The 27,650-nt window shown below is 49.0% G+C and overlaps 5 protein-coding genes across 7 annotated transcripts in view; 2 read left to right on the forward strand and 3 right to left on the reverse strand.

Annotated features, from left to right (window-relative positions):
• LOC121590285 (RNA helicase aquarius) overlaps window positions 1-21,746 on the forward strand; it is a 39,997-nt gene extending 18,251 nt beyond the window's left edge. Inside the window, exons 1-4 of one of the 2 annotated variants that reach the window (XM_041909799.1) lie at window positions 17,642-17,664; window positions 17,818-18,358; window positions 18,442-21,212; window positions 21,287-21,746. In XM_041909799.1, coding sequence (XP_041765733.1) covers window positions 17,827-18,358; window positions 18,442-21,212; window positions 21,287-21,658 — 3,675 coding nt within the window. In that variant the 5' untranslated portion in view covers window positions 17,642-17,664; window positions 17,818-17,826 and the 3' untranslated portion in view covers window positions 21,659-21,746. Of the gene's footprint in view, window positions 1-17,641; window positions 17,665-17,817; window positions 18,359-18,441; window positions 21,213-21,286 lie in introns of those variants that run through there. The other variant, XM_041909798.1, reaches the window with a different exon arrangement.
• LOC121590288 (probable G-protein coupled receptor Mth-like 11) lies at window positions 373-14,375 on the reverse strand. Of its 2 annotated transcripts, none has more exons than XM_041909802.1 (7): window positions 14,241-14,375; window positions 4,628-5,447; window positions 4,196-4,494; window positions 1,999-2,077; window positions 1,717-1,862; window positions 1,185-1,607; window positions 373-1,042 (listed from the first exon to the last, which is right to left on the reverse strand). In XM_041909802.1, exons 2-7 carry the CDS (start codon window positions 4,927-4,929, stop codon window positions 1,005-1,007), a joined length of 1,287 nt encoding a protein of 428 aa, XP_041765736.1. In that variant the 5' UTR covers window positions 4,930-5,447; window positions 14,241-14,375; the 3' UTR covers window positions 373-1,004. The 2 variants fall into 2 exon arrangements, with proteins under 2 accessions (XP_041765736.1, XP_041765735.1); XM_041909801.1 differs by having other exon boundaries at window positions 4,628-5,577.
• Window positions 21,742-22,946, reverse strand: LOC121590291 (DNA excision repair protein ERCC-1). The gene has a single exon (XM_041909806.1). It carries the CDS (start codon window positions 22,640-22,642, stop codon window positions 21,887-21,889), a length of 756 nt encoding a protein of 251 aa, XP_041765740.1. The 5' UTR covers window positions 22,643-22,946; the 3' UTR covers window positions 21,742-21,886.
• A 75-nt stretch (window positions 22,947-23,021) lies between these two features.
• LOC121590290 (putative inner dynein arm light chain, axonemal) lies at window positions 23,022-24,215 on the forward strand. Its single transcript, XM_041909804.1, has 2 exons — window positions 23,022-23,950; window positions 24,074-24,215. Exons 1-2 carry the CDS (start codon window positions 23,231-23,233, stop codon window positions 24,107-24,109), a joined length of 756 nt encoding a protein of 251 aa, XP_041765738.1. The 5' UTR covers window positions 23,022-23,230; the 3' UTR covers window positions 24,110-24,215.
• Window positions 23,984-25,995, reverse strand: LOC121590289 (electron transfer flavoprotein subunit alpha, mitochondrial). The gene is made up of 2 exons (XM_041909803.1): window positions 25,633-25,995; window positions 23,984-25,350 (listed from the first exon to the last, which is right to left on the reverse strand). The coding sequence occupies exons 1-2, from the start codon at window positions 25,675-25,677 to the stop codon at window positions 24,397-24,399; spliced, it is 999 nt and encodes a 332-aa protein (XP_041765737.1). The 5' UTR covers window positions 25,678-25,995; the 3' UTR covers window positions 23,984-24,396.
• Between the last annotated feature and the right edge of the window lie 1,655 nt (window positions 25,996-27,650).

Below are 27,650 nucleotides of genomic sequence, written 5' to 3' on the forward strand. Positions count from 1 at the left end.
AATCAGAATTAGTAGAGTTTACATATTGCACAAACGGGACATCGGTATAGATCGCTTCGAACATTTTAATTGCAATGATGGTGTAATCTTCCCCGATGCCAAAGAGTACTGTTTGCTGCATGGCAAACCTTTTAATGGCTTTTTCGTCCTGGAATCGTACGTTCGAAATGTCCTCATACCATCGTTTGCATTTTCAACGGAAGTAATATCCCGCAGCCATCCGGAGCGAGAATTTCCAAGCACTTAATTCGGGAATTATTTACCCAACCTCAGGTGAGCAGTGTAGGTCTCACGAGCAGTTTGGGTCGTCGTTCTGTAGAAATTAATTTTGTGATATAAATCGTGAAACGTGCAGGAACTCGAGTGTAAAGCTATGCTGCTTCAAAGTTTATTGTAGTTCAAACATTTCGCATCACCTAACCGATAGTAGTAGTTCTTTGTATGTAAATTCCATTAACAGACTTAGGCATCACCTCAATCACGCCACCGCACACGGTGCAGCAGCGGGTTGCAAAGGCAGGCGGGTGTAGCATATTAGATAACGCAACTTTATCGACGCAACGCTAGATCTGTTTAAACATTGTACGCGCGCCTCTATGTATAGTGTAAATTCTTCATCAACTTCTGCAACACATTACCCTCCCCATAATGCTAACGTAACCCTAACGCCTTAACAAGTTTGTGTGTAACTAGCTTTTGTTGCTGTTGCTGTTGTTGCTATAGCTGTGATTGCCACCAAAATCGAATGTTATAAAAATAATGCTCACACCTGTTCGATCGGGTGTTGTTGGGAAACCGCTTGGGTATAAAATGGTCCTAATGGACTATGTGCGTTCCCACAGGAACGTTTCTATCTAACGCTGCTTGTACAGCTCGTCACAAATGAGGCCATCGACGGTGGTGAGGTGCCACACATTCTCCTGCCGTCATCAGATGAGGTGGCCGTTCCGATGAGCCATCCTCGCTGGGTTGGGTTTGGTGTTTCGTAAGGTTCCGGTGTGTGTTTACTTGATGATAAGATCATACTTCCCCGTATCGCGACCTGTGTGTGGCAGGTGATGTTGGCATGGTGGAAAATGATAATAAAATACAGTTAAGGGAGTTGTGGATGCTATCTGCTATGGGAAGGTGACTTCGCTTTCTACTCTTCCCCTCCCGCAATCAATCGATCGCAAACCACTTACCCTCTTCGTGCAAGTGTTCCTGCTCGTCGTCCTTCAGCTCGGCCCAGCGTGCTGGCGCCCGGAAGCAGAACACCCAGCGGTTGGCCAGCTCGCGCTTGATGCGCTGCCGCCAGACGATCAGCACGAAGAAGATGAGCACCCCGTGCAGACAGTTGACCGCGTCGACGATGATCCAAAACCAGGACTGGGGCACCAGACCTTCGCTCATGTGGAACGACAGGATCTCGAACACCCAGATCAGCCCGGACAGCAGGAACAGCTTCAGATAGAGCATGCACTTGTACCGGAGTGACTTTTTTCGATCCGGGCTAAGGTCGTCCCCGCTCGCATGCAGATGCAGGCTCGTCCAGACGAACAGGAAAATGTTTATGCTCAGCATCACGCTCAGCGGGAGGTAGACGAAGTACGACTGTTCCCGCTCGGCTGGAAGGGAAACAGGGAAAGGAAAAAGACAGAGAGTGAGTCAATATGAAGAGCTTCTGAATGGAGGCAACGAACGACACTCAATTCTATTAGAAGGACAAAAACTCACTTCGGAACCAGCAGGAGATTTCACCCAGCGTCGGATACCGGCTGTGATAAATGTAAACCATGGTCGTTAACGTCACTGCGACGGTGATGGCGTAGATGTGGTTCAGGATATACCAGGATCGCTCTCGGATCTTCCACCGGCGTGCACTGGAAATCCCACGCACGGGACCGTGGGATGACAGGATGGCACAAAACCGATTAATCAATGAGAGCAGAGCGTTCGCCGCACCATTAAGCTTTTGAGCGGAAGTAGTGGCGAACCCTTGGTGGCCGTCATACTTACACTGTCAATTTCCATACGTTCGCCATCACCATGTTCAACCATGCGAAGTAGCTGATGAGGAAGAAGTACATCAAGAACGCTGGAACGACGAGAGCATACCGGAACATGAAACGCATTTGTTTTGCACGATAAGAAGATAAGGAGAAGGAGCACCGTGTGGAAGGTACAGGGGCATCGGAGGACATAATTGTCCTAAAGTTCTCCAACAAAAGCAGCGTCCTCCTAGCACATTTATGGTAGCGAATGAACGTTGCTGCCAGCAAATAACAACGTATCGTTCTTATCTCATTATCCCAGATCGGTACGAACGGTTTTGTGGCATGGGGTCCATTTTGGAGGAACAAAAACATGTCCGGGTTCTCATCATCCGCATTCATGACCGCTGTCGAGTTTTACGATCCAGTGACCTAAATGCAACTTTTCACTATCTAGCTTTTGTTACTCTCCAAATCGAAATAGCACTGTCAAAAAGGGAAGGCAACCAGGATCGAGATGTATGTTCCGCCCGAGTTGAGCCTTATTCTACTCGCAGAAGGAAACGGTTTTTACTTCCTGAGCATCCCCCCCCCCACCCCAACTCTAGCTGGTTTTGTTACAGATCGGGTCACATCAGCATCACATACTTATTATTGATTTAGTCTTGTCCTAAATCCATCAGCATCTCCGTATCGCAAAGCATTCGACGAAAAGTACCGCAGTACATCGTCCTTTCGTTTAATCGGTGGAGAGAGCATTAACCTTTGCAAGGAGCTGAAGGATCTTGGTGGTGGTCGACCGTAACGGTAGCGTTGGTTTGGCATTGAGAAAGTTTTTTAATCTCGCCACGACACTTTGAATGTAGTTATACTTTCCGTTTTCTTTGCCGATTTTGGCTTCGGAGCGACCTGTTTTTTTTGCTTGTTCCCGTACAACAAATTTCACTTTCGTTTGGAGGGAAGCTTTCGTCACCTTCTGCTCCGGCAGACGGCTTCGCATTTGTGCCCTTGTGCCGGTTGCTTGCGTTCTTTTGCGCTCTCGTTAGCATGCTAATTACATTCGGTACTGCATTTTTTTTTGTATGCCGTGACGCCGTCTTTGGCGCTTCACTTTCTGCTCTACGTTCTATTTTGCAATCTAATTTACCCCATCGACAAAGGCACCTCCCGACTGCAGATGTGGCCGATGTGCCGTCTCTTCCGATGGCCGTACTTTAACCTTTGAGGTCGGTCACGACGGAATTGATGTATCGCTCGCTGTTTGCTCGGCAAATGCTTGGCAAACAGAAACAGATGTCTCCTTATCTGTTTGTGATACCGGCATAGCACAGGCCTACGAAACCCTTTGCAAAGTATGCGGGAATACCGGTTATGAGAAACGTATGGTCGAACCAAAAAAAATGCTACTACGACAGCAAATTTTGTTGGAAAAATAACGTTCCACTTGAAATCTTTTCTCGAAGGCTTGCAGTAAAAAAGGAAGGACATGAAACTTTTAAATGAATTCCAAACCTCATTCTTCCCACAAAAATGTACGTTCTGCTTGGGCAATAATCGAATGCCTCGGGGCCTGTAAAGAGCGCTGGTATTAGTTTTTCCAGACAATTCATTCGCATTCAACGTTTGGATTTGTGGCGATGGAACCAAAATCGAATCGATTAGTCTTTCGATTCGAATCTTTCACCGACAGCTGCCAACCGGGATCATGCATTATTGACAGCTTGGGACTGGGGTTTCGTTTTGCCCTAGCCTTTTTTGTTCCTACCGAGTTCCACCAGTCGTTAGGCTACTTCATCTAACCAGGATTCATCCATCACGGGATATTTATGAGGAATATTCCATTCCACGCCGCTCTGTGCTAATCGATCGATCCGGTAATAGTACGTAGAAATGAAGTACGTTTGTGCAATAAAAATAGAAAATCGCACTACAGCGAGAAGGAAAACAAAACTGCAAAAACCAACGGAAACGGTTTCGAAACGTTGCCTGACTGCCACGAAACGATGCACTTTGCAAGCACCAATGGGCTTTCAATTAACCGAACCTAATCGATTGCTTGATGGAGCGCATAGGGAAGAGGCGCAAAACTTTCGCCCGCAGGCTCGCTTGTTTCACTTGCGCTTGCCGGGCGTATTGACCGGGCGGAACTGTCTGGCTTGGTGGTGGTTCATTTTCCACCTCATTGCGCCTCGGCAGAGTGACCGTGAAGCGCGTTGACCTACCGATGACGGTGCAGAAGGGCGTGTGCGTTAGTGACACCCACAGCTGGACCAGGCTGAGCAGGAACATGAATACGGCCAGGCTGCCGACGGCTGCCGACGTCACCTTGTCCTGCGTTTCGCGCAGGTCCGGTATGATGTAGTAGATGTAGAGCGTGACGAGCAGGAAGAACACGGAGATCAGCATCATGATGCCCTTGCTGATGAGCATCGTCGCAATCGTGTCCATGTTGGCCATGTTGAAGCACACGATAAACACCGGTTGCGTGCTCTCGCCGTCGTGCGTGTGGGCCACACAGTAGCTGCGAAGAGAAACGAGAGCAGAAGAACCGTAAGGCGGGAAAGGATCGAAAGGACCAACCACTTGGGACCACGGGGACCACGGACAGATATGGACCTAAGCCTGCCGTTTGTCCCGTCACCGTCAGCACTTACTCGTTGCGCTGGATCCGGAACTCGCCATCGACCAAGCTGCCCGTCTCGTCCACGTACACTTCCTGCTCGATCTCGCGGAAGATCATGTAGCTGTGGGTACAGTTGAGGTGCATTTCCGTCGTGTAATTACCGTCGGTGCGTACACACCGCTGCTGCTTGCCGTCCACCATGTACGACTCCTGGCAGCACTGGGTAGCCTTCTGGTCGTGGGTTGTCACCAACTCGCCGGCCACCGTGCCACCACCAATCGCTAGCACTACGGTCAGGACGACCAGCGTCACCAGTGCCATTGTCCTTTCCATCGCTCACTACCGCACTGCTTGAAAGCCAATGGACTTTTCCGAGGAGTCCCTTTCTACCGCAAGGGAATAGCACACATTAACACACACACAAACAAACTCAAAGCTGCATACATACAAACACACGCGAGCACGCTCTTTTATGTACTTTCTCCACTTATTTGTTTCGCCAATTTTCACCAACTAATTCAACGCCGTTGCACTAATTTCACTCTTCCTCGTCACGAACCGACCCCGTGCACCGGGGCCTCGTTTACTATTGCTACCGTTTGCTACTAACACACACGAACACGCAAAAGGGCTTACGCTCCTTTTTTTTTATTTAACTTCCTTCCACGTCACTTCCGGGGCTCGTTTTCAGCACGTTCTTGGTTTGCTCTATTTAATCACATGGGTGTCATTTTGCACTGTCCACTTCCGTTTGTGTGTCGGTCGGTGTGTGTGTGTGAAATCTTGCACCACAATGCACTTCTCGGTTCGCTCGATGGGCGGACTCTAGTTGGGTAGGGGAGGGTGCAGTGCTGAAATCAGATCCACACAAGTAGAGCCAACTAGAAGTGCGAGCAGCCAAGAAGAGAGACCATCGTTTCTCTTTTTCTCTCTCTCTCTCTCTCTCTCTCTCTCTCTCTCTCTCTCTCTCTCTCTTTCTCTCTGTGGAAGAAAGGGCATAGAAATATAAACCTTCAGCACCAGAAGCGTGTTGCAATCACAGCACAAAAAACGATCGTATTGTTTCTTTCACTTCCGTTTGCTCTCCGATGCAGTATGCAACAGGGCCGTGCAATACATGGTACAGTTTTTGCCTTTTTTTATTTTTTTTAAAGTAAGCTAACAAAATCGGCACAAAATCACACACAAAAAACCTCGAGCCAACTCGGAAAAACTGGAAAAAGAACATTATTTGCTGTTCTCTTTACGCTCATTTGCCCACTTCCCCCTATTATCCGACCATTTCCACGGCATGGTTCGCAGTTCGGTGGAACCGTTTAAGTGGTAGTGGGTGTGGGTAATGTGCAGCGTGCCGGAACCAGCAAAAAAAAAAAACAACTCCAAAGAACTGATGCCTCGGCCTGGGAGCGCAAACGAATGTCGAGACGGTTAAATCGCACCCATCTTACTTATCAGTGTGCCCTTCCGGCGATTGCTCTTGCACCGCGGGATCTTCCGGAATTCCGGGGCAATAAAGAGCCGGGGCGGTGAGGGACAAAATAGCAGTATCACAAAAATATTGTTAATTCATTAACTCAGCCAGTGGTGCAAGGGATGATGATGGCGGTGCGCATAGACCAGACGACGAAGAGTAGCGAATGCTTCTTCGGTTGGCGAGATACAATGTTGAAGCAACAGAAAAGGCGATGCCGGTGGGAGAGTGGTCTGGATAGGTTAGGCCCGGGTTGGGTAGTAGAACCACCGTTCCTTCCGTTCGTTCGCGAAAAAAGGAATTTAATTAATGGCAGGTAGCGTAGCTTGCAAAACACCTTCACGATTTCGCTCTCGCGCACCTCGCTGTACACGTGGCGCTGGAAAAGTTGAAGCGGATATAGCTAGACACAAAGGCATATGACGGTCGTCGTCTTCGTGTGCTGTCGCTTCAGTAAAACTTTAGCTTCATTTCATTCAATGACGATGCGAGAAGTGGGCGGCTGGAAAAGTTTGTAATTTCTTGGAAGGGAATTATAATTGCATAAAAGTGTGGAGTTGGTGAAAACATGTGACCTAAAGCTAGCTTGAAATGCAAAGTGTCTGTGCCGCAGTGCTCGGTTTGGAATATTTAACTCGGTGGTTCGATTGTAAACAATGAAATCTTCTTATCAAACGTTTTGCGTTGCAAAGTGGTCTTCCATTCCGTAGACACATGCAACGTTACACGCGATTACACGTCGTATCACTCACCGCAGTGTACTAGTGTGTGCAATCGCGCCTGCTGACCGCGTTTATGTCGTTTAAATTATCTAATCTCGGTCTGTAGATAGGGCATTGTGATTAAGAAGTAAAGCGTAAATAATTCCTCGCGAATTTAATTAAATTAGGAATGAACATTTCACACTGTTCATGCGCTCGGTTTAGGTGTGCGCTCTGATGCTACGGATAATTGTTTTTGGAAAGCTTTTCCAAGGTGATGGGGCACTTCTTGGGTAATTTCTTAGCCTTCCACATAGTGGTAGCTATTTTATGGGACCGAACAAATCACACCAAACTCTTTCAAACGACAAGATGTGGAGCAGCAAAGAAAAATGTATTACAGTCCGGCACCTGCAACGGAACAGTCCGGCGTCGAAACTCGAAAAGTAGATAACTTTTTGGTCGTGATATAACAAGAAAGTTATCCTCTCCTTGTTACCAAGATTGCTAAGAAGTTGTTTTTTTTTTGTTGTTGTTGCGAATCTTTTGTACCCGTACTTTTCTCTCGCGATCTGTTATTGAAATCAAACTTAAGTTGGGAGCGTGGAATCGTGGAAAATGTAGTGCAGAGAGAGAGAGAGTGAGAAGCTGCTAGGAAAGCAGCAGACGGCTTCAATTTTCCGGCAAATGCGAAAAGTGCAATCAATAAGGTAGAAAGGGTTTGGTGGAGCTGTGCTGTCCCTGTGAGTACCATTGGGAAGTTTGGCATTTTGACGTATGGACCTCCTGTGGGCGAAATAAACCATCTCCACCTGCCACAGAGTATATGTTCCTGACTCTAGCTAACTTCTAGCTAGCACAAAAGGGCTGAGAAACTTCACCATTTATCTGTCATTCGTAGTTTATTGATGTTTCGTGTGCTTTAAAGCAAACCATTCCATCCCATTTGCAGATATGATCCGATTCAAAACTGGCACACCGCGTCTTTAATGAGCACACCCGCAACATGAATACTAATTTCGAGGCACTGAAAATGACTTACAGAGCGTACAGACTCTGCTCTGCAAACATCTTCCCTTGCGGAAACACTAATTAGCGTTGGCTAACGTGCTTATCCTTTTGCGTTAGCCGAGGGGGGAGTGATACTGCAAACAGTAGACCTTGTTGCGAGTGAAGTGAAGCGAAGATTTAATTGCCAAATCCAAGTTACAGCAATAAATGTCGCGCGCTGCTCCGTCCGGAGAACGGTAGGTCGTTGGTGTTATTCTTTCATCAGGGCACGAACGAATCGTGCAAGAATGTCAATCGCTTCCGGCCGGTGCTCCATTTGGCAAGGTAAACACACAAACGAGCGCATACACAGACTCATTCACACACAAATCTAGACTTTTGGAGCACCTTTTATTTTCCTTGAACCAGGGGAAAACCCCATTGCCCTGGGGATTTTGCCGGGGTCTAACTGCCGACGTCACTGGATAGTTTGCAGTGGGATTTTCTTACCAGCACCAAACCGATGTTCATATTCGGGGTGGGTTCTTCTTGTCTTGTTCAGATCGCATGTTGTTCAGACTTCCGGCTTCGGTTGTACTCAACTTGGGTGCCTTTGAAAAATGGCCACTCAGTGACCCGAGGCACACTGGGGGAGGTGAAGTATGGAAAAGACAAGAGAGAGGTCGTCGACTGCACGTGGATTTGAGAAATGATTGCCGCCATCACCGTCACTTACGGGGCGCAGTTTTTGCATAAACTGGAAGAAAAGATCTCTCCCCCCAGATCACGTATCATCGTTCCGGCGGGAAGTGCGTGGAACGCGATGATCATGCCACTGGGTGAAATAATGAATTTAATTTATCCTTCACCTTCCAGACTCGTTGGCAATGTGGGGCAAGAGCATGCCATTTCCTTGCGCCCGCGTTGCTTCTGCATGGTTGTGAAAACGGATTGTTTCGCTCCCCGTGCTTGATGACTTATTTCGGTGTGATGCGTGGCCTTGAGCGGCTGCGAGCAACCGTCTGTGGAGGAAAGGGCACGAAACGCACATTTAAAACTGGGACTGCCGGCAAACAAATAGGGTGGGTCTGTTTGTTATTTTTTCCCCGTTCGTCATCGTGCGTGTCGTAATGATGCCGATCGTTCAAGGTCGCGAGGTAAGTGATTTATCTTCACGCCCGTACGGATGCCCGGCTTTGGCTTGGTTTACAGCCACAAACCGGGAGATGTACCGAGCAAGTCTGGAGGAGAAGGGAGTCGTAAATCGATTGGAACGGAACGGGTTTTGACTTGGACCAACAACCATCCGCATCGAAGCGTGTAGCTACGCGCGAGTCGAAGGCTCTGATGCATTCTATATATTGGCATCATTAATTGCTTGCCGAGTGTGGTTATGGTACGCTTCGGTTCCATCTCACTAACCTTCCAAAGCCCAATAACACAAGCGTGGTTTTTTGAGGATTAAACAACACGCATGGTTTTGTTTGGATAGTGTGCACCATTTTGTCCTTCTCGAGATCGCTTGTTGCTCTATGAATCATTCGCTTAATCGTCGGGTCACCGGAACCACTGTGTGGGAATTATTCCGCTTGGTAGATGTCTTTATAAATTCGACCAAACTTTGGCGCAGCACCCTTCAATTTTCCTCCCACTGTATGTAACATTATCAGCCACTGCCGCATTTCCTTATTACCCAACAGTCCCCACCGAGCAGAAAGAAGCAGCAGTTTTTTGTGTGTATGTTTGGTGAATGCTTAGCTGGCACAAACAAAAAACCGTCCTCCCAATGCCCACATCTCTCCCTTCTGCCGTTCGATTGACCACGGTGAGTGTTAGGCGGTTCCATTTCCAGCGCACGCTGATAAATGACACCGCATATTGGGTTAGACAGTGAGCCCTGGTCTGGCAGGGGCGCCTGGGCGTAATGGAGCATCACCGAGCCTAGCAGCAGTAGTAGCAGCAGCCCGATTACCGTGGTCGTCCGTAGGAACGGTGTGTACTCCCCCAGAAGCCGGCAGAAAAGGCTGGGCAAGCGCGACGCGTGTGCGAATTTTCGGACTAAAAGCAACATCGATACCACCGCAGAGGGGCGGGTTGGTTTGGAATGAATGAAGGGCCAAAGACGAGTACTTTAGAGGTGAGTGCTCCTTGGGATAAGGGCTTAGTGTTTGGCAAACGTAAACGGATTACGTACGGCAGGCGTACGAATTGATGAGGAAACTTTTTCCTTCTCATTCGCTTCGCGCCGTTCGCTTAGCTCCACCTAAAGCAGTTCGCTGCGCGAAAAGCAGGAACTAAAAACATTTAAAAATTCTTGGGCACACGTTGGAAAACTGTACGCTGTTTGCGCGTTGTCCCATGCATACGATAAGACTGGGCGTTTAATGTCGATTTTATGAGCTAGGGCTAGGGTCCGAAAATCGCATAACCCCGTGCCCTCGTTACGAACGAGCGATGAAGGGTTTCGGTGTGAAGATCAAAGATCTTTTGCTGGCATTATAACCATTAATGGCTGGCCGTCCTCTCAAGAACAGTTCCTTCCAAAAGGGCAACGAAACTATAACCACCCAAGCCAAGTCGTAATCTTTTGGGTGTATGCTTGCCGTAACGCTTCGCTCATGCGGCAGGATCGTGTTGCTTTATGCTCGCAATATTTTCCAGCTGAACTACCTTAGCGCTGCCGAAAGGTATTTCGTCTATTTTTTGCCTATTGTGTATTGCAAAACGGATCAAAGTTTGATGAAAATATGCTAGTGATAGGACAGATATTGCTATGCTTTGTGTCTACCGTGCCGTGCTAGACGGTATGTTTAGAATTTTCTGTACGAATGGTATGAAAGAAAGAATTGCGTAAAACATAGTTCCAAAATCCCACTGCCCGAGCGTGTCCGTGAACTTAGTCATCGATTTGTAGTGGGAGAGAAACTTTTCCCAAACAGAAGAGTTGTTGGGATTTTTTTTGTCTTTCTGTATTGATATTTTCAATCGTAAAAATGGGAACGAAGCTCTACGTTCCCACCCACATACACATAGACACGAGGTCACATCATGTGACCGTGAAAATCCGTTGGGATAATCTACTTGGCACAGTGCCCCGATGGTCCTGACAGGAGTCTTGACGGTAGCGTCAGGCAGGACTGGGGCAAACTCTGGCGTACGCTGATAGGGAAATAACCTCTCGAAAATTTGATTAAAATGTGCAGAGACTGTGGCGGCACAGATGTGTCCAGTGACGGTGCAATTTTGTTCTACCATCCAGACGATGTTATTGCACACACCGGCTGAAATTGTTTCCGGGCTTTGATTTCCCGATTGAAGTAGGTTGAACGGGGACAGCGGCTTTTTTGCGAGTTTTTCATCCATTATTGATTTTAATTGCTTGTCTGTGTGTGCTTTCGGCAAACACGGCAATGATTTTACCCGGCTGCATGTGCGCGTGCTGAATGTGAGGGAACGAGAGAGAGCAAAAATATATACGCAAATGGGTATTACACATACTTCATGCCAAAAAGGACGCGGAAAAAAGTGGCACGATTAGTACGCGCGTAATAATTGAATTTTCGCCTGATGTGTCCATCCCTTATTTTGTACAAAATAAACAATAACATACACGGTAGGAACAAAATCAACAACTGTGCATACAGTTAGGAACGTTTTTCGCAATAGCGCGAGACAGCGACGGTTGCACTGGTGGAACTGTCCCAGACACAAAGCGGTTGAAGAAGTTAGCGATACTCCGGGGTACGGTGGGAATGTTAATTGCCAGACGGGTTAGCCATCGTGTGTGTGTGTGTGCATTTGTTGTCACTTTTTTATATTGAATACTAATAATGTAACCGGTTCAGGGATGCACCAGACGGGGATTTGTGTTCGCTTGCGAGAGTTAATACATTTATCGTGCCTTTTTTAATACTTTGTTTGCATTCACTTTTGCCTGTAGTTGTAATTGTTACACAGTTTATTTACCCAACGTTGAATGTTGAATGAATATTTCTGTTTCAAAGTGTTCAACCAATATCACCGAAGTGCGGGGGGGGGGGGGAGAAGCTTCCCCCACAAAGGACCGATCAAGACGAGGGTAAACAGTTAAAGCTTTTCGCTTTATCATCGCCGTCACTCACATCTAATCCCAATCGTCAATCTGTAATCCGTTTTTGCACTCTAGGTCAGGTTTGCATTTATACTGTCTCATCCCCTTCCAGACTCATGCACACACACACACACAAGCTCTCATCGTTTTGCTTATCACTGGTGTGTTTCGGACAGTTCCATAACGTGCCAGAATGATTCTGAATCCTTTGCATCAGTTTGACGGTATCTACCACACCAATTTGAACGAGAAGAGTCATTACGCAGCTTCAAAATAGTGTACCCCATTGGACGACAGCAGTGTATTGATTTCGACACTGTCGGTTAGACTTCAATCGTTCGCTGTCACGTGCAGAGAACTGGCCATTTATTCATTGACTGTGTGTATGTGTGGGAAATTGTTTGAAACCCCCACGCAACAACAAAAAAATGAATAAAAGGAAAAAATGTTTCCACTTCCAGCCGGCCTTAGCAAATTGTTTATGGATAGGTCCAATTTAAAATATGTCACAATCAATTTGATGTCCCCGTGGTGCGCCGGATGGAAAGGATGGAAATGAAAGAGCGTACGGTGCTCGTTACGTGTATATCAACCACACGTGGTGTTCCGTTTTCCATGGGAACATACACACACACACACACACGATGAATGTTGGATCGCTTTCGGAGAGTGTTGTTGTCTCTTCTCGAGGATTCACTTTGATCTTTATGTGCAACGGCGTGTCCCAGGAATGTCCGTGCACATATGGCGCAGAGGACCTCTCTGCAAAAAGAATAATTTATCCCAATGCTTTCCAACCCTGACCAGGTGAGGATAAAAGCGGTCAGAATGTGTACTTGGACCTTGAGCAGGATCTAACGAAGCTGCGTTCGGTGATGAAATATTTATCCTGCCAAATACCCTTTCCATATTTAAAACACGTGCGTCTCGGTCCACGTGTTTATCCGCTTTCAAGTCATTTTCTGGCGCTTTGTTTTCCCGTCCCTGCTGCAAGTAAAGCGGTTACATAAATCGATTCCATTGCCTTTCGTCGGCCCAAGGGTACTCGGGTTCGGTAAGTTCTTCTTGCAGACCAGCACCAGCACAATCTTGACATTTAATCGTCCCCGTTGGCGTGGCGAAACCCTCTCAACAACGCTGGCTGTCTGTCCGGTGGCTCTCCAAAAGTCAAGTGGTTCTCGGTGTACTTAGGAGGGGGCTGGGCTGGCTCAAGGTGTGAACCGATTAAACTTTCCTAATCCTCATAATGAAATGCCCGGTTGACAAAGGAAATGGTACTTAGGGGTCTTCTATTCCGTTAACCTCTTTCGTCGGTTCTTTGGTACTTGGTATGTGCGCGGGGGCGGGGTACATTTAATGAAACTTTTGTCCTAACTTTTTCCACGAAGCTTACACGCCTGTTCTGTTCGACTATTTTTGGGCAGGGGAGGGCTACTAATCTGTTACGGTCTAGAAAAGCACGTGCACGTGCAAACTAGACGACGAAGAGCAATATAAGTAAGCAGCCGGCATCATATCTCGTGCTTGTGTTTGCTCTCAGCAAACAAAAACAGCTTCACCGTCGACGAGAGGGAAACGACGAGAGATCTCTATACCCCTCCCCCTTTTCGTGGTGTGGGGGTGTCTCGAGGAGGGGGTGGATTATGAGCGCGTAGATAATCCAGTTTAACGCAATCCGCTTGCACGGAGACGCGCTGCCGTTCGTTCTGTGTGCATCCAACGTTTTGACGCACAATGCAGAAGGGTGCATCACACCATACACAAGAACACACATGCACGCACGTGAGCTGAGGGCGATGTGTAGAACGGTTGTGGTAGCAGTGTTGCATCAACAATCGCTTACGCCGGGGCTGACGCGCGGTTTTGTGCATGAACGTTCCATGGCCAAACAGTGAAATAATAAAAAAAAACAAACCAAACACAAAACATATAGATAGTCGAGTTTATCGGGAGGGGAACTCAAGATAAAACATCCAGCCAGTGTTTGGCTTTCTTCGCCACTTGCGTATTGCGTACTCTTGCTGTGTGCCGATAAGAATCTCAAGTTGATTACACGCGCGCACTGTTACTTTGGTTTTCATGCGGACAGACGGGGTACTAGATGTGCCCTCACGGTTGGTGTTGTTGTTTTCGCACTTTGGACAACAAATGGCGGTACGTAATGATTACGGAGGCGACCGTTATTGACCAGCGAAAGTGTGTGCAAGGAACCATTTTTGCCACCATCACCATGACAACGAGTCGGCGGTAGGCTTCACCGTCGTGGTTTTGCGCTCCGTTGTACCGCTACACACTGCTTGCGTATAAGTAAGTGCACCACATTTTACTCTTCCGTGTTAGTTTTCACACACAAATCACCATCAAGGGAAAAATCGTACGTAGGTATACTAACGTGCATTAGTCGCTATACTAATGTGCACTACGCTGCGTGTGTTGATCTCCGTGTTTTGCGTACACACATACACTGAGCAGGAGCGCGTCCGCTCACTTCCATACGGTCCGACGGCTAGAGCAAAACTACGCGAGCCACAGCTAAAACCGAGAACCGAGTGGAAGAACCGCGTGCTTTTCCCCATCCTCTCCGGTTCCGCTCGGGAATGGCCCCGAGAGCTTCGGGTTCGGTTGCGTTCGGATTCACGCTTCGTTCGTGCGATGCCGCGCGCTGTAGCGAACGGCAACATGGGTTTTGCGCGTGCTGTGCGTGTCCCTTGCGTCGTGGTCCATGCTTTGCGTCTGCTCCCGCGTGCTGAGCCGGCAGCGCCGTACCAGCTGATAGTGACAGACAGGCCATGGCGAACGGCCGGAGCAGATATTGGGGGCGGTTGCGTGCGTCGTCATTCTGGTGTAGTGTGCTTGATGGTGTGCAGGATCGTATTCATCCCTGCAACAGCTGCACCAGTGCATAGTTTATCGCATTCCTGTCCCTCCTTCCCTGGTGGCAGCGGGGGCCACTCTCTCCCTGCTGTGAGAGTTGAAATCGTTGTCTCTGGGAGCATGTGACTACCGGAGTTGACGGGATGCAATTCAAAAGATGAATGTCTTTCGAACAGCATTTTTGGGCAACGGCATGCGCATGTATCGGCTACCGAATTCAACCCTTGCATGTGCAGTGAGCGATATTGGAACCGTTTATGCTATTAGCAACAGCGAACCTAATAGCATCGTGTTTGTTTGTCATTGGTTTATGTTTGGAGTTTTGGCCGTAAAAAATGTAATCTGTTACAAGATTTCAAACACTCCTCGCACACTGCCTGCTTCCAACATCAACCGATGCACATTTATATTGCAGTTTTATGCTTTCGCTCGTATATATATTATGCAACAAAGTATTCAAATTTTCCAACCACACTCATTCATCATCGCAAACGTGGCGTTGCTTCGTTGTGGCTGTGTTTGTTTATTTTTACCTTCTTGTGCGGTAAATAGTACCACATTGTGGCGATCAGTCAATTAAGTTTAATTTGTTTTTCGAAACGATAATTGTTGGATATTCATAACTTACGCTACGGTCGCCTCACGGTCGGATGATTGTGTTCCACTTCAAGATAAAAATACAAATCTGTTTGATTGGAATGCTTTTAGCACGTTTCTACCCACACAGCTGCGACCAACTGTGGATACACTTGCCGTGCGTGCGACGTCCCTGCTGTATCCTCCGTCCCGAGTTGTGCGTCGAGTGGCAAGCAAAAGACCGATGTGAATTCTCCCACACCATCCTCCCCCACTCATTGCCCTGGTGTAGTACGGTGAACCTTTCTTCTGTCAGCGGCCGGGTGATTGATGAGAATCTGTTGATTTATTCTTTGCTCTAATCTCATGGGTTGGACCTTATTTATGTTGTAAAATGGTTGTTCATTTTACCTTTTTCGGGGTGGAAGTGTTAAAGCAGCAAGTAGCTACTATTTGAATGTATAGTCATCCTATAGCCAGCTTGTACCATCGTTCAGTCCAAAGCAGCGCTTGGCATACGTTTTGGGGAAAAAGATTTAATAATAGTGTCAAACTGCTGCATCGCGAATCAACCATCCTTTTTGGTGCAGTTCATGAATGCGGGTCATTTTTGAAAAAAAGTTTGAAGAAAAGTTTGAAAGCCACACTCCAATGTGCTTCAACCTTCCCAAATCTAGGCTAGACAAAGTCCGAACAAAAACGATTTAGCGCTTTCCTCTCTCTCTCTCTCTGTCTTGTTATCCGTTTTACGAACAGATGTAAGCCACCGCCAATGTCTGGTGATAGTAGTTGGTTGTTTTTTTTTTTGCTCAAGGTCTGTGTGTTCCGAGTTGGTTAAAGAGCACTTGTGGGGTCGTATCACGGTCAAGACCGCGTGAGGGCAACTTTCGAGCTACTTCAAGCGGAAGTGAGCTTTGCCATTTGCGGCAGTTTCCGACATGTCTAGATGCCCTGCAAACGTCGGCGGTGAATAAGATCACAAATCCTTATGTGATTGCTTACCCTAATGGATATTGTGGCGTACACAGAGAGAGTCGTGCTTGTTGGTTGGTCTTTGAGCAAAGATTTGGAATTGGATGCGAAAAGCGGGACGCGGGCCGTTAGTGCACTTGCTAGGGATTACCGGAGCCGGAGCACATTGTGAAACTTCCCGAGCGTTGGGAACATTAATCTGTTTTGCATGAATTAAAAGTTTACAATTCACTTGCACAGAGTTTTCCGTTGCTTTGAGTTTGTTTTGTGTGTACTTCGGGTTTCAATGGCCAATAACTCTTGAGAAGGAAAGCAATCTTATCCCTCGCAAAGGAAGTCGTCTGCAGCCTAATCGAGAGGCACGGGGATACAAAGCAGCAACCGCAGCAGCAAAGGAATGGTTCTACAGACATACAATTAATTGCGTTCTGAAGATGGAATTTGGTATGGCATTTGGTGGAATCTTTCTCTCTGTATCTCTCTCGCCCTCTCTCTCTCTACGGTATGTGGTATGAGCCTTTAAATTGATGGACGTTCGAACGAAACGGTGAAATTGGATGCTGTTCAATGCGACTCGTAATCAATATTTACTGCCCCTGGCCTCTTGAGACGTTTGATTGTAAACGCGTTCTGTTTTTTTTTGTAAGTCACCGAAGATGGACGAGTGGAATGATGCCGCACTTAAAATAGATACACTTATATTGGGTTTGTGAATCACATTGCTTTTATGGTAGGGAGAATGGCCGGATATTTTACGTTATGCAACATCTTGAACGGTGCATGCCGTTTAGATAACTGTTTCAAGTGCATTTCTTACGGGAATTAATTATGGATTCGGAGGATCACTGCAGAGTGGCTTTGAATTATCAGCCACTTTGAAGCAGGAAATCTGTCTATTGTCTAGTCTGTTTGAAAAATAAGACTTGTAAGTTTCAGCAATCATGTTCTTGGGTCATCCAAAATGTCAAAAAAGTAGAATATTTCACAATGCTTTTCAGCAAAAATGGTCCGACTGCTGGATGAACTTCTAATCAGTAATCGGTGTGGTACCAATGTGAATACCATTACAATGATTAGGATGTACAAACGACGCCACCCAGCCCGTTCAAAATTATACGTTATGTGTTAATATTTTCAAAACATTCACATTAAATGGCTCCTAGCGTTGTTTACTTCTTCTTCGTCTGTTGTGACGTCACTGATACGCTGGTTGTTTGATCATATGTTAATGAGGGTTTAAATTAACGACTGCTGATAATGAAACAGCGTTTTTGAAGGGAACAAAAATAAAGATGAGAAATGAGTGAGTTGCTTTGGTCGGCATTGCCCTACGGAAATAGCACTGTTTTCTGAGAAAGAATATAAAATACCCCCAACTCAGTAGCTTTTTGCGAGTAGAATCCGTTATTTTTATTTTGTTTTTAGCAACAATTTCTATTCCTGTGAATTTGCTTTTTGACGTCACTGACGGCCGTCACTGGTGTATCAGCTCGTGTGAGCTACGATGTAAAATCTAATCTCAACGTCTCTCTCTCCTTCCCTTCCAGCTGCTGGATATGCTCAAGTTCTACGCTCGCTTTGAGATAAACGACGAAACCGGCGATCCCCTGACCGACCACGACATGACGCAGTTGCACTATGCAAAGATTAAATCTCTGCAGAAGGCGGCGTTTGCAAAATTCCCCAACCTGCGTCTGTTCGCGCTGTCCAACGTGGCGAATGTGGATACGCGCGAGTCGCTCGAGAAGCACTTCGGGGCGCTGGACTGCGACAGCCTGCGGGAAATTGCCTGCTATCTGAATCTGGTCCCGGAAAAGCTGGAGCCACCGTTCGAGTGGCACCGGGCGGACGAGACGTTCCTGCGGGAGCTGCTGATATCGCGGCACGAGCGACGCGTGTCACAGCTAGAATCGCTGAACGAGATGCCACTCTACCCGACCGAGGACATCATCTGGAACGAGAATGTCGTGCCGACGGAGTTTTACTCCGGGGAGGGATGCTTGGCATTGCCGAAGCTGAATCTGCAGTTCCTGACGCTGCACGATTATCTGTTGCGGAACTTTAATCTCTTCCGGCTGGAGTCTACATGTGGGTAGAAGCGCTGTGTGTGACTGAGGAGAATTGTTTCTATTTTTTAACACGGCGTTTTTCTTCTTCCTCTTTCCCCATAGATGAAATTCGTCAGGACATCGAGGATGCCGTCAGCCGAATGTTGCCCTGGAAGTCGGAGGAAGGGGACGTTGTGTTTGGTGGCTGGGCCCGTATGGCACTGCCAATCCAGTCGTTTGCTGTGGTCGAAGTGTCCAAGCCACACATCGGCGAAAAGAAGCCATCGCGCGTACGGGCCGACGTCAGCGTCACGCTGAACGTGCGCAAGGAGGTGCAGGAAGAGTGGGAAAATCTGCGCAAACACGACGTGTGCTTTCTCGTGACCGTGCGCCCAACGCAACCGATCGGCACCAAGTACGACTACCGCGAGCATTTTGTGCCGCAGGTCGGGCTGGTGCACGTGCGGGGCTGCGAAATCGAGGGCATGCTGGACGCGAACGGGCGCGTCATCGAGGAGGGCATCGAGCAGCGGCCGCAGCTGACCGGCGAGCAGCGAACGTTCCGCGTCTGGCTCGACTCGAACCAGTACCGGCTGGACATGGACGCGACGCTACACGCGACGCCCGGGGACGACGACGACGGCAGGGAGGACGTGTACGAGGGCTTCAACATCATCATGCGCCGCAAGCCGAAGGAAAACAACTTCAAGGCAGTGCTGGAAACGATCCGCCATCTGATGAACACGGAATGTGTGGTGCCGCCGTGGCTGCACGATATACTGCTCGGGTACGGTGACCCCGGGGCGGCCCACTACAGCCGCATGCCGGACCAGGCGCGCGTGCTCGATTTCAACGACACGTTTTTGGACTTTGAGCACGTGAGCAACAGCTTCCCGGGGTACGAGATTGTGAGTGCAGCGGAGCGTCCGAACGGGTTGAATCTTTTGCCACCGTTCCGGCTAACGTTCGAAAATGTGCCGAAGGGCGACGGGGCGGACTCGGAGGAAGAGTGCGCGGAACAGCGGGAGGAGCTGCCGAAGCGCATCCTGGTCGAACCGTACCGCATACCGTGCCGCGGTCCATACAAGTACAACGAGCCGAAGAAGAACGTGATCCGCTTCACGCCGACGCAGATCGAAGCGATCCGGGCGGGAATGCAGCCGGGCTTGACGCTGGTGGTCGGTCCGCCCGGCACGGGCAAAACGGACGTCGCGGTGCAGATCATCTCCAACCTGTACCACAACCACCCGCAGCAGCGCACGCTGATAGTGACCCACTCGAATCAGGCGCTGAACCAGCTGTTCGAGAAAATCATGGCCCTGGACATTGACGAGCGCCATCTGCTGCGTCTCGGCCACGGCGAGGAGTCGCTCGAGACGGAGAAGGACTACAGCCGGTATGGGCGGGTGAACTACGTGCTGTCGAAGCGCATCGACCTGCTCGGGCAGGTGCAGCGGTTGCAGGAATCGCTCGGCGTTAGTGGCGACGTGGCGTACACGTGCGAGACGGCGGGCCATTTCTACCTGTACCATGTGGTGGCCCGCTGGGAGAAGTTCCAGAGCGAGTTCGAGCGGGACGGCGAGGGGCAGATAGCGAGCAGTGATGATCCAGCGCGGGAACAGTTCGAGGCACAGTTTCCCTTCGCGCGCTTCTTTAGGGACGCACCGCAGCCGCTGTTCGGTGGGGCGACGTACGCGGAGAACATGGACATTGCGCGCAGCTGCTTCCGGTACGTGTCGCACATGTTCGCTGAGCTGGAGGAGTTCCGCGCGTTCGAGCTGCTGCGCAGTGGGCTGGATCGGTCCAAGTATCTGCTGGTGAAGGAGGCCAAGATCATCGCGATGACGTGTACGCACGCGGCGCTCAAGCGCAAGGAGCTGGTCACGATGGGCTTCAAGTACGACAACATCCTGATGGAGGAGGCCGCCCAGATACTGGAGATCGAAACGTTCATCCCGCTGCTGCTGCAGAACCCGATGGACGGGTACAATCGGCTTAAGCGCTGGATCATGATCGGAGATCACCACCAGCTGCCGCCCGTCATCAAGAACATGGCGTTCCAGAAGTACTCCAACATGGAGCAGTCGCTGTTCACGCGGCTGGTGCGGCTGGGCGTACCGACGATCGATCTGGACGGACAGGGACGTGCCCGGTCCAGCATCTGCGAGCTGTACAAGTGGCGCTACAGCCGGCTGGGCGATCTGGAGCACGTGCACAAGTGGCCGGAGTACTGTCGCGCGAACGCCGGCTTTGCGCACGAGTACCAGCTGATCAACGTGGAGGACTTTAACGGCGTGGGCGAATCGGAACCGAATCCGTACTTCTACCAGAATCTGGCCGAAGCCGAGTACGTGGTGGCCGTGTTCATGTACATGCGGCTGCTCGGCTATCCGGCGGAGAAGATTTCCATCCTTACCACGTACAACGGGCAGAAGCATTTGATACGGGACGTGATTGAGTCGCGCTGCGCCAACAACCCGATGTTTGGCAAACCGCACAAAGTGACCACGGTGGACAAGTACCAGGGCCAGCAGAACGATTACATACTGCTGTCGCTGGTGCGCACGAAAACCATCGGTCACATTCGGGACGTGCGGCGTCTGGTGGTGGCCATGAGTCGTGCCCGCCTGGGGCTGTACATTTTCGGCCGGGTGGCGCTGTTTAAGAATTGCGTTGAGTTGCGACCAGCCTTCCGGCTGCTGATGAACCGTCCGCTCGAGCTGCAGCTTCATCCGGAGGAAAAGTACGGGGGAGGCGAACGTCAACTGCAGGGTGGTGGAAGTGGTGCGGGTGAAGAAGGACTGTCCACCAGGACGGTGAAGGACATGACGCAGATGGCACAATTTGTCTACCAGATGTACATGCAGCAGGTGAACGTCATCCGCGAGGAAATGGTGCGTATGGGTTGCTGTAGCTTATGGCTTCTAGTTTTTTTTTTTTTACTTACTATCTGCTTTTGATTCTGCAGGAAAAAATGAAAACTCTTTTCGAGAAGCAGCGCCAGGAGCAGCAGCAGGAAAAGATGGAAGAACAGATCAAGATCGTTGATGCGGAGGCCGAGGAGGCGGAAAAGCAACGCCAGGCGGAAGCGGCTGCTAAGAAGGACTTTGCACCGACCCCGATACGCAACGAAATAGGCGATTTGGCAGAACCGATGGATGTTGCGGAAAGGCCACGCCGTGGTAAGAAACGGGTAGCGGCCGAGGAAGCTGTTGTTCCGCCACCGGCGACCCAAGAAGGTGAAAAGGACGGCGAGCAGGAGAAGACCGAGGAGAAGACAGAGGAGGATCCAAAAGCCGATGAACCGGAAGTCGAGGAAAAGGAAGAAGCAGAGGATTAAAAGAAAAAAAAGCAGGAAAAACGAAGGTCCTACTGCCCATTGTAGTTATTAAATTCATCTTAAAAATAAATTAAGCTCCAAAATACAATTAAATAATGGTTTTTATTACTTGCACAGTTTCTGATTTTCCAGCTCATATTAAATCACATAAATTTATTCACTCTTAGCATATTCTTTTCTTCTCTTTTGCCATAGCCCGAAGCATGTTCCGGCATTCCATCCCAGGCCCTACTTACGAAAGCTTTCACTAAACGTTTTGTGCAGCTTCTTCACCTTTCTCGGCCCAAGCCCGGAGCACATGCTGAGCCGCTCCTCGCTACTGTTGATCAGCTTGCCGAGCGTGCCAAAGTTCTGCAGCAGTATCATCGCGTCCGTCTGGTTGACGGGCTTGATGCTGGTGAGCGCGCGGACCAGCTTCTCGTGCGGATACTTCTCCGCCCGCTCCATGATCCAGTCCGGCGGTCGGTTCTCGAACAGCTTGTACTTCTCCACGATGCGGCCCGCCTCGTCCGCGTTCCAGGCCAGCATCAGCGTCAGATCGGCCAGCAGACAGATGCGCGTCAGGTGCTTGAGCGCATTCTGCGGCTCGGAAATGTCGATCTGTACCAGCAGCACGCGCAGCTCGTACATCTTGCCCAGCTGCTTCAGCCGGGCGTGGATGTAGTCCGGGTTGAGGTTGTGGTAGCGCAGCGACAGGAAGAGAATGCAGGCGCTCGCCCCGACCACGTAGTCCGGCACGACGTCATCGTACTCCCAGGGTATGGTCTGGATGGCTTTCAGCAGCGGATTGCCGCGCTGCTTCGGGTTTACCAGGATGCAGTGGCTTTTGTTTACCTTGGCCGCCACCACGGCTGGGGCGGTGGTCGGTGTTTCTGCTGTCGTCGCTGTTGTTGTGTTGGAGGGAGCTTTTGTTTCGCTTACGGTCGTTTGTTTCGCGGGCGGCGGTATGTCCAGCGCGGCCAATAGTTCGTCATCTTCATCCATGGTCGGGAGGTAGCTTCGTTGCCGGCCGGTAAACTGCAGCTGTGCAGCTGTTCTATTGCATCGGGTTTGTTATTGTTTACTGGACGGTTGACGTTTGTTGAGCATGTTCGAAAATACAAACGGCGGGACGAATGGTATCGACATTCGAAGTTAAAAAAGTCGTTCAAAATTGGGGATGAAAATAAAGAATGCCGTTTATAGGGGATGATTTTTAGAAAATGTGCTCTCGAAACACATCAATGACCATTAAAGCAACGGACATTAAAACGTGCTGTTCTGTCCGAATGGTGCATTTTAATGAAACATCCGTGTGCGTGTACGTTCAAGCATGAATCTGCTACTACTTGTTGAAGTTGTTGATTTTGGTTGCAATCCTAGCAACCTGCTGCTTCTCGCCGTTTTCCACTGCATGCCTGGTTGCCATGGTTTGTGAATGGGACTGTTTGGTCGCTGCACAATCCTTCACTGGCATAGGAATCCGAAAGTTGCCCTTAATTTGTGTGAAAAAACTTTCGCAACGCGTGTGTGCCTTACGGTGGACATCGACTGGACCCGTCTCAATTGTCGCTCCCCACTACCAACACAACCATGGCTGATCGCAATTTGGAGCTGCAAACCACACTGGTGCGCTACAACAACCCGGTACTCGTGGTGAAACATGTGGAAAAGCGCGAACCGGCGGGCGATGTGGCCCCATCGAAGGAACAGACCGGCCGTCCCGGGTCAGGTGGTGCCGTCGTCGTCGACAGTCCGCGGGAGACGGAGGAGATTCTGAACTGCATCCTGCCGCCGAAAACGTGGGAAGAGGATGGACAGCTGTGGACGCAAACCGTGTCGAGCACGCCCGCAACTCGCCAGGACGTGATCAACCTGCAGGAGATGCTGGACACACGCCTGCAGCAGACGCAGGCCCGCGAGACGGGCATCTGTCCGGTGAGGCGCGAGCTCTACACCCAGTGCTTCGACGAGCTGATCCGCCAGGTCACGATCAACTGTACCGAGCGGGGCCTGCTGCTGTTGCGCGTGCGGGACGAGATTGCAATGTCGCTTGAGGCGTACGAGACGCTATACTGTAGCTCGGTTTCGTTCGGCATTCGGAAGGCGCTGCAGGCCCAGGAGGGCAAGGAAAAGCTGCAGGAGCAGATACAGCAGGTGGAGCACGAGAAGGAGATGCTGCTCAACTCGATCAGCGACATGAAGATCAAGGCGGACCAGGCCGAGCGAAGGAACGCGGAGCTGCGTGCGTCCGAGGAGAAGAAACATTCGGAGGAGATTGCCTTCCTTAAGAAAACCAACGCACAGCTTAAGGTATGCGACTCGACACATTTGCCTCACTGCGTGTTTGTTTTATGAAAACGGATACATTTATTGACGATCGGTTGTCCTGTCTTTTTTTGTTTTGTTTCTTACAACACAATCTCTTCTCCGCAGGCCCAACTGGAAGGAATTATTGCACCGAAGAAGTAAAAACCCGGAAACCCCATTACTTGCTGCACGCGCCGTGCACGACCAATGAAAACGGATAGTTCTGCCTCTAAGCCTTCATATGTTGATATACTGTAGCTAAATTTTTGCGCCTATAACTAATACAACACACTTTACAAAATCCACTCAACAGGACACTGTTGCTTAGTACAGGGGGTCAGCAATTCGAGAGCGACAGCCCCCTTCGAGAGGTGTTTGAAAACGCAACGAGAATGTTGCCTTGTCTTCCTCAACAAGGCATTCGTGTGTTTGTGTGGTTAGTGTGTGCGTTAGCACTTTTCGTTAATCTCTGGCACCACCTTGAACAGGTCGGCAACGAGCCCGTAGTCAGCCACCTGGAAGATTGGCGCTTCCGGATCCTTGTTGATGGCCACGATCGTCTTCGAGTCCTTCATGCCGGCCAGATGCTGGATCGCACCGGAGATGCCGATGGCCACGTACACCTCGGGCGCCACAATCTTGCCCGTCTGGCCGATCTGCAGATCGTTCGGTACGTAGCCAGCGTCGACGGCGGCACGGGACGCGCCAACCGCGGCACCCCACTTGTCTGCCAGATCGTACAGCATTTTGAAGTTGTCGCCCGACTTCATGCCCCGCCCGCCGGACACGATGATCTTCGCCGCCGTGAGCGACGGTCGGTCCGACTTGGTCAGCTCCTGGCTAACGAACTCGGTCGTTTTGCTCGCAAAATCGCCCTCGGGCGCTTTCTCGATGGCGGCCGCACTGCCGGCAGCACCGGTCGGCTCAAAGTTGGTGCCGCGCACCGTGATCACCTTCACCGGATCCTTCGACTTGACCGTCTGGATCGCGTTGCCGGCGTAGATAGTGCGCACGAACGTATCGGCCGACTGGACGCCGATAATGTCCGACACGGGCGACACGTCCAGCTTGGCGGCGATGCGGGGCAGCACCGCCTTACCGAAAGCCGTTGCCCCGGCGACGATGTGCGTAAACTTGAGCTGCTCCTGCGTGGCCAGGATGAGCGGGGTGAGCGACTCCGCCAGCAGACCCTTGTACGCGTCGCCCTCGGCCACCAGCACCTTCTTGACGCCGTCCAGCTTGGCGGCAGCTTCCGAAACCGGGCCGACCTTGGTGCCAGCGACGAGGACGGTCACATCACCGCCCAGTTTCTTTGCCGCCGTGACCGCGTTGGCCGTGATCGGGTTCAGCGTCTCATTGTTGTGTTCTGCCAGCACCAGCGTGCTCTGGAAGCGCCGAAAACCCTGCCGAAAACAATTGATACCGTTTACGATTTTGGCCAATGCGCGCAGAATAGTGCAAATTATATAATTAACTTCAATTGAGAGAGAGAGTACAAAGGTTGGAAACTTCCAGTCGGTCCGTCTCCGTCTTGTTCCGGAGGACGGCAGCCGCACAGCCGTGCGTTATCTCTCGTTATCATCGGTCGATGGGCGAGGGGAAGTGTGGTGACGCGGAACATGTTGATCGCGCAATGTTATGCAAAATTCACCTTCGCCCCTTTCGTAAACGCTACGCCCGCTTACCTGCGCCGAAGGTCGCACGAGGGATGAGGAGCACCGGGCAAACATTGTGTTGAGCACTCTCACTTGAAAACCAATAGAAGCCTTAATGAACGCGAGCGAAAGAAAAAAGGAATCACAGAAGTAACGAGTGGCGAATTTAGCAAATGGAATTGTTGTCAATTGACGTCGGTTCAATGCCCAAGTAACTTCTTCTTCTTCTTCTTAATAGAGTTGGTAGGTTGAGGCCTCCTATACGATCCGTTTTTTGAAGGTATAATCAGAGGTTTAACTACCAGTTTTTGGAGGGGAAATCATCCATTCTCCTTTGATGTTTATATTGCTGTTTCTTTGATGTTTATATGTTGTGGTTGAGATCTTTCTGATTGATGCACAGTGTGTTGGTTTTCGTGAAATCACCTATCGTTTTTTTTTTCTTTTTGATAGTTTGTGTGTTCTTTTCAGTTTGTATTCAAAAGATAGTGTTGTTCCATTCTTTAAGTTTGCTTGTGGTTTAGTGGGTTTCAATTTTTTTTTTCTTTGTGGTGTTTGTATGTATATGTATTTATATGTATTTTTTTTTTCTTGAGAGAGGATGAGGTTTTTTTTTTTATTTATTATTATTATTATTATTTTTTTTTTTTGTACAGGTTCTTGTTCTTGTGTTAGGGTTTTTTTTTTTGAGGTGGCTTGTTTTGTGAAGTTTGAAAAGGGTTTTCTGTGAGTGTGCTGGTTTTGTTACAAGGCCCTTTCAGTTGGTCCTTTTGGCATCTTGTTTCTATCCTCTAGTGATAGAAAAGGATGTCTTTGGATTTCTCGTGTTTGCCAGAACAAACGGAGTACCCAACCTTAGGAGGCCCTGATGCGTGTGAAGTCGGGTTTTTTTTTGTTATTTTTGTGGTGTGATGTTTGAAATTGGAGTGTTCAGTTAGGTGATGTTTTATGTATATATATATATGTAATACCAGAAACCAATGAATAAATAATTAAATAATTAAATAAATAAATAAATAAATAAGGTACAGATAAATAATTGAATAAATAGTTTTAAATAATTGAATAAATAGGAAAAAAAACATGAGATAACGTTTCGTTATACAGACAATGTAATAAATATAATAAATAGAATAGAAAGAATAAATAGAATAAATGTAATAAATATAATAAATGCAATAGATGTAATAATTATAATAGATAGATAAATAAATGGTGAGTACTTGTCCTATTGCTATCCTTTTTGCTGAAGTGTTGAGTGCAGTCTCTTTGTTGTGAGTTATATAGGCAAATATATAGGTGTAGCAGCCCACTGTGCAGTTCGCGTGGCTCGTACGCAGAGTACGAGCTGTCATCAAGAGCTGTCAGAATTCCGTGGCGTGAACGACCATTCTGTTTGGCGCCCATTTTGAGAGCAGACCGATTTGGAAAAGTAAAAATAAAGAAAATTGAACAAAACGCTAAAGTGGTGACCCCGACGTGATCCGTCAATATTTTTCACAATTACGAACGAATTCAAACAATGGAGAACGAGAACGCAACTGTACCGTGTGCTCAGCATGTTTATGCTGGTGAAAGTGTAGCATCATCATCATCATCATCCGCGGCTGTTGCAGCAATTGCTACCCCGCGTCTTAACCCACCAGTTATGGCCGACACCAACATTGACGCATATTTTATGTCCCTCGAGTTTTGGTTTGCTGCATCTGGAATCACCGCCCAACATGACTCTCAACGGTACAATATCGTCATGGCCCAGGTTCCCCCGCAGAAACTTGGTGAACTTCGCACAATTGTCGAGAATACTCCAACTAGTGGAAAATACCCATATATCAAATCAAAGTTGACGGAACATTTCGCTGACAGCCAGCAGCGGCGTTTGCATCGTGTGTTGTCTGAAATGCCCCTTGGAGATTTAAAGCCTAGCCATCTTTTTAACGAGATGAAGCGAGTTGCCGGCGATTCTCTAGGGGACACCTTGCTGCTAGACTTATGGGCAGCTCGACTTCCTGCTCATGCCCAAGCAGCAGTAATTGCTTCGCGTGGTG

This window comes from Anopheles merus, chromosome 2R (genome assembly GCF_017562075.2).
Source record: "Anopheles merus strain MAF chromosome 2R, AmerM5.1, whole genome shotgun sequence".
Classification (NCBI taxonomy): domain Eukaryota; kingdom Metazoa; phylum Arthropoda; class Insecta; order Diptera; family Culicidae; genus Anopheles; species Anopheles merus.

Excerpts from the sequence above, each read along its gene's own strand:
- LOC121590291 (XM_041909806.1), bottom strand. The coding sequence starts at position 22,642 with ATGGATGAAGATGACGAACTATTGGCCGCGCTGGACATACCGCCGCCC.
- LOC121590289 (XM_041909803.1), bottom strand. The coding sequence starts at position 25,677 with ATGTTTGCCCGGTGCTCCTCATCCCTCGTGCGACCTTCGGCGCAG. Across the intron at positions 25,351-25,632 it reads TCGTGCGACCTTCGGCGCAG|GGTTTTCGGCGCTTCCAGAG; the intron begins GTAAGCGGGCGT and ends TGTTTTCGGCAG.
- LOC121590290 (XM_041909804.1), top strand. The coding sequence starts at position 23,231 with ATGGCTGATCGCAATTTGGAGCTGCAAACCACACTGGTGCGCTACAAC. Across the intron at positions 23,951-24,073 it reads AAACCAACGCACAGCTTAAG|GCCCAACTGGAAGGAATTAT; the intron begins GTATGCGACTCG and ends TCTTCTCCGCAG.
- LOC121590288 (XM_041909802.1), bottom strand. The coding sequence starts at position 4,929 with ATGGAAAGGACAATGGCACTGGTGACGCTGGTCGTCCTGACCGTAGTG. Across the intron at positions 1,608-1,716 it reads AATCTCCTGCTGGTTCCGAA|CCGAGCGGGAACAGTCGTAC; the intron begins GTGAGTTTTTGT and ends TTTCCCTTCCAG. Across the intron at positions 1,043-1,184 it reads GGAACACTTGCACGAAGAGG|GTCGCGATACGGGGAAGTAT; the intron begins GTAAGTGGTTTG and ends TGCCACACACAG.